We start from the raw sequence: 16644 nt of genomic DNA on the forward strand, positions 1-16644 counted from the left end.
ACTATTCTTTTAACGATTCTGTATGTAGACCCTCTTTCAACTACTCACTATGAACTCGTTTGTAAATGGACTTCGTTTCATAGGGCTCATGATACGATTCGCAGAATCTGTGAAGAAGTACGGTCCAATAGTTCAGTTTGTCTGTAAAAAGACTCCCTTCTTGTTAATGTTTTTATACCTTTTTTTAAATCTGATACGGCCAAAACGTGCCTTATCGAAATAACGGTTTTAGATCCTAAGATTCTTTGGAAAAAATTCGTTCCAGGGCATTTGGAGTCAATCTAGCGATCGAAGGGAGTACCCAACTTAATCTAACTTGTTACATCGTAATATTATTGTCGAACTTAGATCAAGTTCGATCCACTCCTTCTGGAACCTCCCCCACAAAATGTCAATATTTTCAAAGAAAATAATTTATTGCACAGAAAGTGAAAGGACAAACAGATTTTTCTCCAACTTTGCATATCCTAATATTCCCAAAAGTGCTAGGTCAGGTGCGAAAATTAACAATATCGGTCCACTCCATCAAGTACCTCCCCCACAAAAGGTGAAAATTTTGAATAATTATAACTCTTAAAAAAGGTGATGTAAGAGCATGATTGTCTTATTATCTTATTGATTACACACATCTCAATATATTTATTAACCCAAGGTCTGGTATGAAGATGGAATATATCAGCCAACTTCTTCTGGTACCTCCCCCACGAAGGTTCAAAATTTTGAATATTCATGAAGCTCATAAAACACGAAATTAACATCCGATTCCATGAAGACTTGGTATATCTCAATATTTCCATATACACAAAATCTGATATAAAGATGAAATAAATCGGTCCACTCTTCTGGAAACTTTCCCAAAAAGGGTCAAAACAATCATAAAATCCGAAATAAGCATCCGGCTCTCTTCAAATTACCCACATTACAATATTTTTATTAACCCAAGGTCTGGTGTGAAGATGGAATATATCGGTCCACTCCTTCTAGTACCTCCCCACTCATAAAATCATAAAAAATCGCTCATAAAACGCGAAATTAACATCCGATTTCATTCATACTTGGCATATTTCAATATTTCTGATCTGATATGAGTATGTAAATTATCGGAATTGATAATTTCGCATAAAAGTGGATATAAATGTTCGATTTCTTTCAAATTTTTCACATACCAATATTTGTATCTGTATTAGATGAAGTATGAAAATGAAAAACTTCGGTCCTCCATACCTGGTACTTCACGCATATTTCCACATTTACCAAAAACACATGCACATATCTCATATAAAGTATAGGACGTAGACAATATATATTGTCCAAATCTGGAGCTAACCAACACTCGTTTCCAACCGTTCGAATGTAGCAACTACAAGCATATAAAACATTTGTATGTTTAGAAATACAATTATATTTTAGTGTCTTCTATAAGAAACATTCTCCTTCAGCTTATTTTTAAATAAAAACTTCAGTATCTTTTAAACGATTGCCTTTGCACTAGCAAACGAAAATACTCTCCTTCACTTTATTGACAAAACAACTCAACTCCATTATAAAAATGATCTCTTTTTAGCATGCACATCGAGCTTAATGTCTTCTTAGCTCGCTTATAAAAATTCGACCTATACATGTACCAGAGATTTACTTGTCCATACTGCCTCGGGTCCTTCCCCATGAAAATGCATTTTTATGTTAGTCCATAAAAATTAAATTCACTTTTTGTTAGAAAATTAAAATACTCCAATTCACATTGTTGACAAAACCACTCCGAACTTCAACTCTTTTAAAAGAACAAAACTCCTATTAAGATACTGCTTTTTCAGCTTACTGACTTCTCAGCTCGCTTATATAGTTATACCCTTTTTTAACTTATACTTATACCAAAGACATATTTCTTCATACTTCCATAAAAATGTTTTCCTCGTCCATGAAAATGTTCCTTTTATACTTATCCATAAAAATGCTCCCGTAAGCCCATCTATAAAAAATCTCTAAAAAAATCAACTTTTAAGATCGTTTATAAACAGAATTTCTACAGAATCTTTTTTTTTTTTTTAATGGTTTTCTTGTAGCTTTCATATTGAAATACTCCCCTTGCCACAGTTGGCAAAACAATTTCCAACTCAGCCCTTTTCACCTTGCGTTCTTCTCAGTTCGCTTATAAACATTTTCCATTTTCAACTATACTTATACCAAAGACTCACTTTCCCAAACTCCCATTCGGCTTCTCTATAAATTCAGACATTTTTCTTAATTTCTGAAGACTTTTGTGACTTCTCTTACCATTTCCACTGTGTGTCCATCCTGTTTTACATATTTACATAAATGGCATCGGGGAAAATCATCTCAAGGACAAATATACAAGCAGTAACAACATTCCAGAATAATTTCAAATGAACGACAACTTAAATTGCCCGGATAATCTCTTTTACACGGTGTTTGTTGTTGGCCCATGGTTGTGTTGGGATGTTTTTGTGTTCCATGTTAATGCTACGCAGAACAGTAACAACATTTTATCCTCCCCGTCCATATTGTGATCATGTTTTCTTGGCATCAGCTGCTATTGCCAAACAGCTTCTACACTTTGTGTTTGAGATTATGCCCGTTGCTAGCTATTGAACGATCAACATCGAAATGGCTAACATAAATATTTAACACAGGTCCATAAATTTAAAACCAATTAGCCAAGTAGATTTTAAAATAACTTTAGATTCCCAATTTTCATGATTCTTCTTTTTGTATTACATTCACTTATTTACGTATTTTTGTATTTAATATTGAAATTGGGGTAATGTTAGAAGAAGTTGAAATATTACATTTCTTGGTTGATCTTTGCCTTATGAGTTATTAATCTTTTCCAGAGATATTTTAGAGATTCCAGGATATTGAAAACGGCTTGCAAATACCTTATTTTTTTGTTTTCGAAGTCCACGGGAACAGAATATTTAATTAAGAGTTTCCAGCTGAAGGATTGTGACTTGAAATAAATTATAGGGTGCCAAATCGTCGTCAATGTCATTCAACTTATATTCCTATCACTTCATTCAAAAGACAATTTATATTTGCTTACAGATAGCTAGGCCAAAAATGTTGCAATAAATAGTGTAAGGATTGCATCTCCTCCCTCTCCACCAAAAATATATCAACAACATTTTGTACCAAGCCATCCATCCATCAAGCCATTGCAACAATTTGTTTGTTTGTCGAAGAAATTACCTAGCTTGTCTCTTCGCCATATCTGTCGTGTTCTAATAAAATTGTCTTGTGTTTTATTGCTATTTTATGTAAAAGACAAATAGATGTAACATCATTATCTTAAAGAACAACAATCAGTAGTGCAAGCTGGAACATCTGCAATCTATTTGCAACGTGCTTATATAGAATACAACGCAGCTATAGAGTATTCCAAAGCAATATATATATGCAATTATTGTTATTTATTGTCCACGCGAATAGAATTTTGCTATACCTGATAGAAACATAAGACAACAACAATAAAACGCAGTAGGAAGTTATACTATTTAAATGAATTAAAACAGCCAAGATTTTTTGATAAAAAAAACCCATAGGAGATAGTTTTTTAGATATAGCAATTTGTATAGAACCGCTGACTTGTTTCGATAGTTATGACAGATATAAGTATTGGAAATTTAGGGTTGGCATATATATATCATCTTCACAACAGATCTTGTGTTAGCAAAAATATTTGGATGTTTGAAATTTGAAGAGAACCGAAAGCTTATTTCAGATTTCTGGTCATTTTTGGTTATTTAAAACTTTGACCCTTTGTGGGGGAGGTACCAGAAGGAGTAAACCGATATATTCCATCTTTACACCAGATCTCGGGTTAATAAAAATATTCGGATTTTTGATTATTTTAAACTTTGACCCTTTGTGGGGAAGGTACCAGAATGGTCCGATCTGTACCATCTTTATAACATATCTTGTGTTGATGGAAATATTAAGATATACCAAGACTGGATGGAATCGGATGTTAATTTCACGTTTTATGAGCTTCATGGATACTCAAAATTTTGAGCCTTTGCGGGGGAGGTAGCAGAAGGAGTGGGTTAATAAAAATATTTGGATGGGCTAATAAAAATATTGCGATTTGTGTAATTTGAAGACAATCGAACACTTACATCATATTTTATAAGAGTTATAATTATTCAAAATTTTGCCTGGGGCAGGCAATTGATAGAGTGGGCCGATATTGTTCATTTTCGCACCTGACCTAGCACTGATGCAAATAGTAGGATTCTCAAAGTTAGGGTAAAATCGGATGATTCTTTCTCTTTCTGTGCAGTCAACTATTTTCTTTGAAAATGTTGAGATTTTTTGGGGGAGGTACTAGACAGAGTGGAACGATATTGCCCATCCGCAAACTCGATCTAAAGACACATTACGAGGTACCAAGTTTGGATTTAATCGGATACTCTCTTCGAGAGTTATCGTGCGTACCAGCCAGACAGACGAACGAACGGACATCACTAGATCGACTCCAAATGTCCTGAAACGGATTTGGTCCAAAGAAACCTAGGGTCTAAAACCGTTATATTGATGAGACACGTTTTGGCCACATCATATGGTATATACCCACTTTAGCCATATGGCTGAGGGTATAAAAATATGTGAAATCTACGAAAATAGGGCACAATTTTAAAAAACTTACGACTTCGGTCAGCTCATATATAAAATTCCCCTTTCAGTTATATATCATCCTATGTAAATAGATACATACTTTCTGATCGATTTTTCTATACTTTGTCTATGTGGAATCCTGCTCCAGTATATTTACCATTCATCTCTACAGACCCCTTTCATCTCATTAATTAAGAAACTTCTATTCAGCTCCTCTATTAAATGAGTTCAACTTCTGACGAAATACTTAGACTCGCTTTCAGCTCATTTATATAGAGTTTTCCTACTTTAGCTTCGTAGAAAAGTCTCTTAGCTCGCCTGCAAAAATATATCCTGTTCAGTTTTTCTATGAAAACCCTTCATAACTTCAAATATACCTGTCTTTACTTTAAACCATGTATAAAAAAAACTCTCTATCTGTTATAGACATTTTTTAGCTCATCAGTTATAAGATTTTAATTCAGGTCGTCTATAAAACGACTGATTTATTAGATAGCACCACCAAACATATTCTTAAAGGGTTTTGGCCACCAAAAGCTTTGAAGATAGAAGCCACTAAAATTCTTAAGCCCTTAAAGATGTCATGTTCTATTGGGGTGTACAGTCCTTAAAAAATTTTTAGTTTAGTTGCATAGCTTTTTGCTACGATAGTTCTTTTTAAAAATATACAAATTCTAGTCAGACAGAAAGTAATGCTAAATAACTTAGAAATCTATTGGTCTTGTTGGTGTTGAAAAGATAGTTTTTAAAATTTTAAAGCCTTAAGTACACTACCTTATTAAAATAAATAAAAATCTTTTAACGCAAATTCATTTTAGTCATCATTTAGATTTATGTATTTCCATATTCTCTTCTGTAATAACATGTTATTAAAAATCACAATTGTGTTGGAATTTGCAATAGAAAGTATTCACCCATCCTATATTAAAAAAGGGAATAGTTCCAAAAGACATAATATTAATCATTAATAATATTTAAACAAATGAAAATAATACAACATTTTTTGGTGCTTGCCTCTGACATTGCAGTTTTGTCTTTTAAGTTTGGTATACAGAGTATCGTACGTTGAGGACAACTGTTAAAGCTTATTGCTTTGGGGCTTTATTCATGAGAAACCACATAACGCCCAGTAGGCAACTGGGTGGGCTATTATTATCGGAGCCTTGTTGTACCATTTTACGGGCTTCTTCTATACTCAATTCAACAACCTCAATTAGTTCGTCATCAACCCCACCGCCACTTGTACTCTTGTCGGCATCGGTGACCTCGCAATAGTACATTTTTTGCTTTGAACCTTGGGAGCCCACACCAGACCTACAAATGGGAATATAATGTAAAGATGAATTAATGAAACGCTTACACACGCATGTATTTGTAGCCAAAAAAAAGCACTGCCAAATTAATTACAATATACTACTCTTACCTGTATGTCATTACTTCTTCTACCCTCTCCACGGGTACATCATAGCCACATTCCTCTAGAACTTCTTCACGGGCAATATCATTCCAGCTTTTATCTTTATCCACAATACCAGCACACAATTCCATGGTACAGCCCAAGGATGGTGGATATTTCTTTAAATCGACATTATCCACATTACCACCATCAGTGGTCACAATGCCATGGAAGACAGCCGGACGAAATTGTTTGACAAAAATCAGCTTCTGCCGCGTCGTATTGTACAAAACAATGGACACACTGTCATGTACTTTCAGCAAATCCCAATTTTTCTCCTTGCCATTCTGGACATAATAGAAGCGAAATGGTTTCACATACGGCGAATCGGCAGGCAAAGGTCCTAACCACACTTTAGTAATTTGTTCCATATTTGCTAGAAGTTTACTTAATTTACTCAAATGCTGTTTGATGTTCCCAATTGTGTGAGGCAAATAAAGACTCCACGTAATAGCACAAGAGCGATAAACTCGATAAACAGCAGGCAAAAAAAAAATATATTTGTACTTGAGCAAAAAAACCCAACAGTACAATCTATGCAAAAACAACTAAATGTAGTGACTTTTGACTTTGCTCACATAATGTAAACAAAAACAGCTGATCTGTTGCAGTTACTATTTCGATAACGGTCATGTTCTTTATTAGGGGGTTTTATCGATTATTCGTATATTTAACGGTCACACAGGGAAACCTAAGTTGTGTTCCAGAACATGCAAATTAGTACTAATTAGCGCTAATTCTGCTACAACGCGTTCCCGTACTCCAAAAACTAGCAAAACTTGCAGCTCTCTCGAGAAAAAAATGGCGCTGAGTGGTGCACATTTCTGCTTGTTTTAGCTACATGAATTTGGCCGAGCAGAAATGAGCATATTGTAAATTTGACATTTAATTGGTAGGGCTAACAAGGTAGAAAAATGTATTGATACATTTCAATAAAGAAAATGATCAACTTGAAAACTAAAGGAAAAACTAACAGCCTGTTCCACGATCTCGAAAGAAAATTTGTGCGAACGAAGGCTACTCACTCACTTTCGTATAAGAATGCGTTCCACTAACTTTCGTTCTTTCTTTCGCATAGCCTTACGTGGTTCAGTGTTGCTAAATATTTTTTTGGAAAAATTAATCGCGAAATAAGGCAAAAAAAGCGCCAAATGTCTAATTTAAACGCGAAAAAGCAGCAGTGGCTCTGTCTCAACTGACATTTCAGTTGTAAACAAACAAATTGTAAATAAACAAACAAAATAAAAACTCTATTGATTGTGTTCAAACTATTTGTACTCTTAGAAAATAAAAAAAAGAATAGTTCCGTAGCCCTATTTTTTATGGATGATGTGGAGGAGGTTCAAAATGTGCCACGGAGGCATTTAAGAGATGCTTCGAATTTATTTGAAGTACCTAACAACCAGTAAGTATGATTGTATTTTTACATTTTTGAAATAATAAAAAATAATAATAATATTTTTTCAAGGTTTGTGGCCAATTTTCGTGTGTCGAAGGAAGTTTTCGGGCTCTTTTGGATATGATGGAAGAGAAGTGGGTGCCCGGTTGCAGAACTATCCAAATCCGCCCCGATTTAAAACTTCTTCTGCTGCTTCCAAAAATTGGCACTCCTCTGGCGAACACAGGATTCTCCTCCATATACTAGTGCCCGCAGCTGTGTAGTTGATGATTTTTTCGTGCTGGAATTGAGAAAATAAAAAAATATATATATTTGTTGTTCATGCAAATTGCATTTATTATTTTTACTTACATTTTTGTTTCCATTTTCAATCAAGCAATGTTTATGTTAAAACAATTTTCCTTAATTGTTATTATACGATAGCAAACACACAAGTGACTGATTTTGACATTTGTGTTCGCATGCATACGAAAGAAAAAAGATAGTGGAACGCAAAATTACACTGAAATGCTTACGTTTTCGTTCGCTTTGATTTTCGTGCAAATTTTCGTTCTGATGGATTTTAGTGGAACGGAAATCAGCTGTTTGTCGTGTAAAAGTTGTGCGAACGTGTTCTTTCGATATCGTGGAACTGGCTGTAATATTTGTCGTGCAAAAAACAAAAAGAGAAAATATGGAGGAACTGATGTATTCACTTTTGGATGATTCCAGCAGTGAAGAGGACTGGCTGAATGAGGAATCAGATTATTTATTATTATTATAAATTATTAATTTTAACTTATCGTCTTCAATACTCATTTTTTAAATGTTGGCGCTCTTTTCAGTAAGGTTTCACCAGTCCGATTTAGGCTGTTTACTTTTGGAATTTTGACATTTTATCGCATTTCTGCTAATTTTCCGTTCCCTTATTTTTTGAGCAAACCCAACTTTCCAATAGCTCTTAAAAATCATCTGATATTATCACTCTTATATTCATTGAATAACGAAAACTTATTGCGCTAACTTTGCTTATTTCACATATTTGGTGTTTATGAGTTTCACCATAAAAAAGTATAGAAACTCAGCGATTAAAATTGAAGAGTATGCTCCCCAATACGCCTTACGCCACGTTTTAGGTTTTATTCACGCTATCGATACCGGCACCACTACGTTATTATCGATAATTTTCATCTGTCATGAAATATACCTGCAAACTACAACAACACAACATCAGGCTATCATCGTTGACATCTCTATCGAACGAACGGAGGTAAAAAATTTGCGAAAAAAGAAGAAGTGGAGGCAACATTTGCATAGCTAAAAAATTATACAATACTAGTTTAGAGAACCGCTAATTGTTAAGTGAAACTAAAAGGCATTTCTTCTCAAATTATAGTTTCCAAATCCGCAACGAATCGACATAAGTGAGACAAAATGATGCAGCCAGTAAAAATGATTTTTTCCAGCATAGCCCGTCGTGGCTTTGCCACCACTTCTCGGGCAGCAGCCGCACAACAAATGACCGTGAGAGATGCCCTGAACAGTGCCTTGGACGATGAAATGGCACGTGATGAGCGTGTATTCATCATGGGCGAGGAAGTGGCCCAGTATGATGGTGCCTATAAGGTGAGTTTTTCTTCCAACAGCAAGAAAAATCATTTTCACAGTGATTACGTAAAATCCGTGTACGGGTTAGGATGTGACATTCATACAAACATATTGTCAATGTTGAGTGAGTGCATTCATATGGGTTTTCTTCTATTCGATTCTGTTGTTGTTGTTGGTGCTGTTCGTCGGAATGTGTGGGGGAAAGACGAAGTAATGACAGTTTTGGAAAATAGAACATGGGGAAAGCAGTTATTTAATTTGTGTGATAACAAATCATCATAAAACAAGTGTGCGTATGTATGTCAATGAATGCGCGCGGTGATTTTTTAAGGTCATTCAATTCACCAGTTAATAGGAAACAAATACGTCACTCATTTGTTATTAACAATTAGTGACGCGCCACAGTATAAACAATACATTGTTTCAAGTGATATAATTGATTTTTATTGTTGTTGCTTTTATTCTTTTGTTTGCAGATTTCTCGCGGTCTGTGGAAGAAATATGGAGATAAACGTGTCATCGATACTCCAATTACTGAAATGGGCTTTGCCGGTATTGCTGTTGGTGCTGCCATGGCTGGTCTTCGTCCAGTTTGTGAATTTATGACATTCAATTTCTCCATGCAAGCCATTGATCATGTAAGTGAATTGCTTTTATAGGATTAAAGCATTAATATCACCTCAATATCATCAATTTTTATTAGTTTCTATATTAGTTTAGTTTGAATTTTTGCCTTGGACCATAAATATTTGCAAAATTCTTTGGCTCATTAAACTATAATGTAAAACGCATATTGTCATCTGAATAGAACGCCAAAGGGAAGAAAAATATGGGAACTAATTTAAATATAATTGCCTCATAAATAATGCATTGGTACTTCAGTTTGAATATGTAGTATATTCAATACTAAACTAACTTAGAGCCTTAGACTCTGTATGATCGATTAGGGATCGGTACATTAAAATATCGCAAATGCGAATCATTAATTGTTTTTCGGTATTTCATTGTTTCTGTTCTGTCTTTGGGTCCTTAGAGGCGCATCTTTAAGAGATTGAAAATAGATAAAGTCTATCAAATTCGTTTTGGTCACTGTAAAGAACTGTTCTTCAAGTATTTGGGTTATTTATAACTTTCTCTTTATATATCCTCAACCATATGAACGTACCAAAAACGTACCTCATCAAAATAACGGTTTTAGACCCTAGCTATCTTTGGACCAAATCCGTTTCAGGACATTTGAAGTCAATCTAGCGATGTCCGTCCGTCTGTCAGTCTAGCTGGTGTGCACAATAACTCTCAAAGGGAGAATCCGATTTGATCCAAACTTGGGACATCGTAATACTATCATCACTATCGAGTTCGGAGATGGGCAATATCGGTCCACTCTTTCTAGTACCTCCCCCACATAATGACAACACTTTCAAAGAAAATAGTTGACTGCACAAAAAGAGAAAGTTTAATCCGATTTCGTTCCAACTATGCAAATCCTAATATTTGCATCAGTTCTTGGTCAGGTGCGAAAATGAACAATATCGGTCTATCCCCACACAAAGGGTTAAAATTTGTAATAATTATATCTCTTATAAAATGTAATGCAAGAGTCCGATTGTCTTCAAATTACACACATCACAGTATTTTATTAACCCTCACCCACAAAAGGGTCAACATTTTCAATATTTATGAATTTTATAAAAAGTGAAATTAACATCAAATTCCATTCAGACTTGACACATCTTAATATATCAGTACAAGATCTGTAATAAAGATGGTAGAGATCGGACCATTCTTTCTGGTACCTCCCCCACAAAGGGATTAAAATTTTGAAAAGTAAAACGCTAAAAGAAGGCGAAATAAGCATGTTAATCCATCCATCCGTCTCCTCGATTTTTCTACATACAAACAGAAATTGATTTTATGAATTTATCTATGTTCTCATAAATTATTTTACCAACAATTATATTTTTACAAAAACATTTCCTGTTATAGTTTTGTTCTTTGAAATCATTCTTAAATAAGTTTTACTCATTTCCATTATTTATCTATCCAATAATTCTATCATACATTGTACATAATAATTGTTAACTTTAACTCATATTATCTCAAAATCTTTTAAGTAAATTTGTTATATACAAAATATAATCGTCCATGATGAGTGTAAAGGCATCGTAATTCATCAAGAACGAACGGGAAATGCCAACAATATCAACTTCTTTTTTGTCATAATATTAAAAACCTATAAAAACGAAAACGTTAACAACATAATGGGATAATATGGGTTAAGTTCTCTTTTTTACTACATCAATAGAGTTGATTCCCCCAGATATGGTTTAAAATCTTCAATATTTTAAACACATCACACAACAACTCTAAAATTGCATCCTTAAATTATGAAATAAATACAATTTTTGAAAAATTCTTAAAATAAATGACCCATATTATCCAATTATATGAAACAGGGTTCGTTGTTGAAATCAAAATTGTCAAGCCCATTGTCGATGATGCGTCAAATGCACACTCAAAATGGTTTATCGCATTCAAATCCCTTTGCCACCATCCCAATATATGCCGTGGTGCAGCCACAATTGAATCGCATACCACTGGGAGACTACATGCCCAAGCGACCAGAAATCGGTGATCCAACCAAATCAAAGTGGTTGGATGAAATTGGTGATGTAGCTAATGAAACAAATGAAATTCGGGCGCCCACCGATTCAAAAACTGATAAAATGGAAGCGGCAAGAATGATTGTCATCAGACGGCGTAAAATGAAGAAACACAAGTTAAAGAAATTGCGCCGCAAGATGAAATTCGAATGGGCCAAGGTTAGACAACGTCGTGAAATGCGCAAAGAAAAAGCATTCCAAGCTAAACTTTTGGCACAAATCAAAGATGCCGAAGCCTTTAATGCTGCCAAATTTGTGGCCGATAAAATACAACAGGCCAAGGAAACACCATTGCCACGTCACTGGAAGGGACGTCGTTTGCCGGCCTTTATAATCAAAGAGAAACTGGGTATTAAATAAAATCAATTGCAAACAAGAAAAGTCTTTGTTTCCTGTAGTTTGTAAGAGTGTTTGTTAAGTCAAATAAAAAGTATAAGATTGCAAAATTCAATGAATTTTGTGCCAAACCAAAATGTTGTTGTTGGTATTTCCTGAGATCTTGGGTGATTTTACGAGGCCTTAGAAGCTTTGCCCAAATTTATGTGTAATTATTTTATGTTCATTCTCAAAATTAAGGTCATCAACTCCGCTGCCAAAACATTCTACATGTCTGCCGGTATGGTTAATGTACCAATTGTATTCCGTGGCCCCAATGGTGCTGCTGTCGGTGTAGCTGCCCAACATTCACAGTGCTTTGCTGCCTGGTATGCCCATTGCCCTGGCCTTAAAGTCTTGTCTCCTTATGATTCCGAAGATGCTCGCGGTCTATTGAAGGCCGCCATTCGTGATCCCGATCCAGTTGTCTTTTTGGAAAACGAAGTCGTATACGGTACCTCATATGCCGTTGATCCCAAAGTCTTGGACAAGGACTTTGTTGTGCCAATTGGTAAGGCCAAAATCCAAAGGCCTGGTAAACATGTTACACTTGTGGCCCATTCCCGTGCCGTTGAGACTTGTCTCTTGGGTGCCGCAGAATTGGCAAAGAAAGGTAATGCTATTGTGGAATTTTGAATATGAATCTTAAGACTAATGATTTTATTTTAATTTTTATGAATTTAAGGCATTGATGCTGAAGTTATTAACTTGCGTTCAATTCGTCCATTGGATATGGAGACCATCTTCAATTCCGTTAAAAAGACACATCATTTGGTGACAGTAGAACAAGGATGGCCACAAAGCGGTAAGTTACTATTGAACTTTTATTTCACTTCTTGACCGACCAAAAATGCCCAAGAAGACTTCTTGAGTTCACTGGCCGACTTCATATAGGTCATGAGCCGACCTTATGTAGGCCTTTCTACTAGGTTTATTGTCAAAAGTAGTCCCAATGGTATTTCGAACAGAATGGACACCACCATTTTATGGAATACTTAAAATCACAACATATTTGTATACGCTCCACCATAGTATGGAGGGTATACATTTTAGACCCACAAAGTATATATATATTTTTTTATCAGCATAAAGTTCGATGTCCGTCGGTCTGTCCGTCTGTGGAAATCACTCTAGCTTCCGAACGAAATGAAGAAGGTTAATAAAATTTTACTCAAATGTATATTATGTCTGCAGGACTTTTGGTATTGGAAATGGGCCATGTAGGTCCACGTTTTAGCATAGCCCCCATATAACGGTACCTACCAATGTTCGGTATTTTGATGATTCTAGCGACATTATTCACCGGAATTGTTTCAAATTTGGTACTTAAAGTTCGTAATTGATACTACAGCCTAGGACGGGAAATCGCCTGTGCAGGTTCAAGTCTTCGTATAGCCCTCCCGATATTCGGTATTTTGATGATTTAAGCGACATTATTCACAGGAATTGTTTCAAATTTGGTATTTGAAGTTCGTAATGGATACTACAGCCTATGACAGAAAATTGTCACTGCAGGTCCGCGTCTTCGTATAGCCCCCATATAACGGTACCTCCCGATATTCGGTATTTTGAGAATTTTAGCGACATTATTCGCCGGAAATGTTTCAAATTTGGTATTTGAAGTTCGAAATGGACACTATAGCCTAAGAGAGAAAATTATCCCTGCAGGTCCGCGTCTTCGTATAGCCCCCATATGACGGGACCTCCCGATATTCGGTATTTTGATGACTTTAGCTACATTATTAACCCGAATTGTTTCAAATTTGGTATTTGAAGAAAAAAGATGTGTGTGCAGGTGTAGGGTATTCAAATTTAGGCTCGGCCGAACTTAAAATATTTACTTGTTTACAATTTGTTTTTAATTTCAGGTGTTGGTGCTGAAATTTGTGCCCGTGTCATGGAGGATGAAACATTCTTCCACTTGGATGCTCCAGTATGGCGTGTTTGCGGCGTTGATGTGCCCATGCCTTATGCCAAAACATTAGAAACACATGCCCTGCCACAACCCAAAGATGTCGTCGAGGCTGTCCATAAGGTTTTAGGAGGCAAGAAGTAAATTCAATTGTCTCCCAATACAGAGTTGTTGTTTTAAAAACTAACAACAACATCAACAACAAATACCAACGTTTTACTCTACTTTCGTACTCGATTCTATCGAAAAAAAAAAAAAAACAAAGATATAAATAATTAAAAAAAGATCACCGCCATTTATTAGAAAAGTGTAACAATTAGTAGCCAGAAATCTCTAAATCATTGACAGACAACAAGAAACAACAAAAGACCCTTTTGGATTAAATGTGTATGTATTTATTTTTGTTGCCACCAATAATTTTAAAACAAACTAATTTTTGAACGAAGAACAAAACTAACACAAGAAAGCTATTTCCAGCAGCAAGGAAGTGATGGTTTGAATTTTGTACATATAATGTGTAAATTGATAATGTGAGAACTGCAAGATCTTAGAACAATTGAATCTTGAATGCTGCATTCATAAAGGATATTTTTAAAACAAATTTTATTGTTATTGGCTGGATTCAAACAAAGTTTGTTTTCCTCATTTAAATTATTACTTTATTATAAAAAAAAAACATAAAAAAGGGGCTTTAATAAAATTAAACAAAAAATAAAAAAAAACAAATTTTTTATTTTAAATGGAAATTATTGGGTAGTAAAATTCTATATCTATGTTCTTTTACAGCCAGCCAGACCAGTGTGTTTGTGTTATTTGTTAATGACCTCCCTCCCCCTAATCCAGGATGTTATGCGAACCGTGTCCATTGGATGGTTGGCAGCCAGGGGTTAAGCCGGCTGTCTTAGAACGGAGCCTTTCTGAAACCAGGCCAAATCAGATCGTACAAAGTGCCTTGCCACAGTATGGCCAAGCTGTGGTGGACCTTATAACACAGGCCTCCATAAAAATATTGATTACAAATCCACCTATCCCCCAGGTGGTAAGGTAATCGCAAGAACAAGATGAAAAACACTCCAAAACAAAATAATTCTAAAACAAACACATTTAAATCCCTGAAACGGCAATATAGACAGGCCTGTTTTATACTTGGAAAAATTAAAGAAAACAAAAAATCCGGTAAAGTTCACAGTCAAGATATAAAAGGCGAAACTAGACTTAGAAATATTATTGAAGAATATGAAAATTATATAAAAAATAAGCGTATTTACAATAGCTCCCCAGTCGAAGAACCTAAAACCATATTCGAATCCCCTGACCAACTCTCATTGTGTTTGGTCAACAAAGATTTCACCAAAGCTGAACTTATAAACAAATTATGGAATCAAGTGGAATTTAAATTATCAAATATGATAATCAATTACATTGCCAACAATCACAACAAACTCCCTACACTACCATGCTATGATTCATCGGACATGTTTCAAGGATATCACGTCGTTAAATGCAAGGATACATTTTCCAAAGGGTTAATACAAAAATTTCTCAATGATATTAACCATTTATGGATGGATTTACAATTGCAATTTGTAGCCATTAAAAATATGCCCCAACGACCTTATGGTAGCATTTCTATACCCAATACATACACGCTTAGCAATTTTGAATTATTGCAATATTTACAACTTCATAATCCATCTATTCCCATCAATGATTGGCAGGTGGATCGTGTAGTGGGCCTCACAAATAAACAAAATTGTTATATTTTACTAATCACTGAAGCAAGCGTTGAAGCTTTACGTAGGGTTCATAACAAACTTAATTTTGGCATAAATACTGTTAAGATTGAGATTAATGGTGATAAATAAAAAAACCTTTTTTATAAATATTGTATTTTTAAGAATATTTTTACCGATTTTCTAGGATTATCGTGGATTTACAAGTATTAATCGATTATTTTGTTATTTTTTTTTTAAAGAGAACAAGAAAAAGCGGAAGAGAGAGAGAGAGACAAACCTTTTGTTTTTTTTTGGGAGACGGAAACAGTTTTTGCGCCAAATGTGCAAAAATTGTAAAATTAGAATTAATTTAGTGGTTCTTTAGCAGTTTTATCATTCTTTTGAACTTGTATCATGCGTTTATGCAAGGCAATTTGCATGGCGCAATAACAAGGTGTTCCTGCAAACTCAAAGAAAGTTGAAAGTAATCTCTTGGGCCGAACTTTTATAGGCCATGATAGTATCATAAAATAGCATCAGTCGGTATTGTCCCCAGCCTTGAGTTATTTATTATAACTTGCGAAACAAGTCCGCGATTCCTTACAAGTTGCTATATCTAAATATTTCTCTCAACCAGAAGCCTGAGATGAATATGGAATTTACGATTTCGAATAAAATTGGATATAAATGTTTGTTCTTGTTGTAATTTTGCCCATACCAATATTTTTATCTGTATAATATGAAGTGTGAAAATGGAATACTTCTCTCGAATATATCGTTAATACCTCACACACATTTTAACATTTTCTAAAAATTATCACATATCTGACATAAAGGGAAGGAAGTAACCAATATCGTCCAAGCCTGGCACAACGCAATATTTTTATAATATTTATTTAGGTCTG

The 16644-nt window shown here is 34.8% G+C and overlaps 2 protein-coding genes and 2 long non-coding RNA genes across 6 annotated transcripts; 2 read left to right on the forward strand and 2 right to left on the reverse strand.

The window, feature by feature from the left end:
* Positions 1–5440: 5440 nt before the first annotated feature.
* On the reverse strand, positions 5441–6664 carry LOC101901479 (uridine diphosphate glucose pyrophosphatase NUDT14). 2 transcript variants are annotated; one of them, XR_225643.4, is made up of 3 exons: positions 6056–6664; positions 5647–5946; positions 5441–5551 (listed from the first exon to the last, which is right to left on the reverse strand). XR_225643.4 is itself a non-coding variant. In XM_005185801.4 (2 exons), the coding sequence occupies exons 1-2, from the start codon at positions 6457–6459 to the stop codon at positions 5718–5720; spliced, it is 633 nt and encodes a 210-aa protein (XP_005185858.2). In that variant the 5' UTR covers positions 6460–6663; the 3' UTR covers positions 5441–5717. The 2 variants fall into 2 exon arrangements, 1 of the variants encoding a protein (XP_005185858.2); XM_005185801.4 differs by having other exon boundaries at positions 5441–5946; positions 6056–6663.
* A 416-nt stretch (positions 6665–7080) lies between these two features.
* Positions 7081–7697, forward strand: LOC131801045 (uncharacterized). Its single transcript, XR_009341681.1, has 3 exons — positions 7081–7312; positions 7400–7493; positions 7557–7697. It is a non-coding gene; the product is annotated as an uncharacterized LOC131801045 (long non-coding RNA).
* Positions 7452–8269, reverse strand: LOC131801073 (uncharacterized). The gene is made up of 2 exons (XR_009341690.1): positions 7839–8269; positions 7452–7767 (listed from the first exon to the last, which is right to left on the reverse strand). It is a non-coding gene; the product is annotated as an uncharacterized LOC131801073 (long non-coding RNA).
* A 336-nt stretch (positions 8270–8605) lies between these two features.
* On the forward strand, positions 8606–14477 carry LOC101901701 (pyruvate dehydrogenase E1 component subunit beta, mitochondrial). Of its 2 annotated transcripts, XM_005185802.4 has the most exons (6): positions 8606–8736; positions 8863–9092; positions 9551–9712; positions 12314–12725; positions 12798–12917; positions 13981–14477. In XM_005185802.4, exons 2-6 carry the CDS (start codon positions 8901–8903, stop codon positions 14166–14168), a joined length of 1074 nt encoding a protein of 357 aa, XP_005185859.2. In that variant the 5' UTR covers positions 8606–8736; positions 8863–8900; the 3' UTR covers positions 14169–14477. The 2 variants fall into 2 exon arrangements, with proteins under 2 accessions (XP_005185859.2, XP_011293492.2); XM_011295190.3 differs by lacking the exons at positions 12314–12725; positions 12798–12917; positions 13981–14477 and adding an exon at positions 11531–12210.
* The last annotated feature ends 2167 nt before the right edge of the window (positions 14478–16644 follow it).

This window comes from Musca domestica, unplaced genomic scaffold, assembly GCF_030504385.1.
Source record: "Musca domestica strain aabys unplaced genomic scaffold, Musca_domestica.polishedcontigs.V.1.1 1, whole genome shotgun sequence".
Lineage (NCBI taxonomy): Eukaryota > Metazoa > Arthropoda > Insecta > Diptera > Muscidae > Musca > Musca domestica.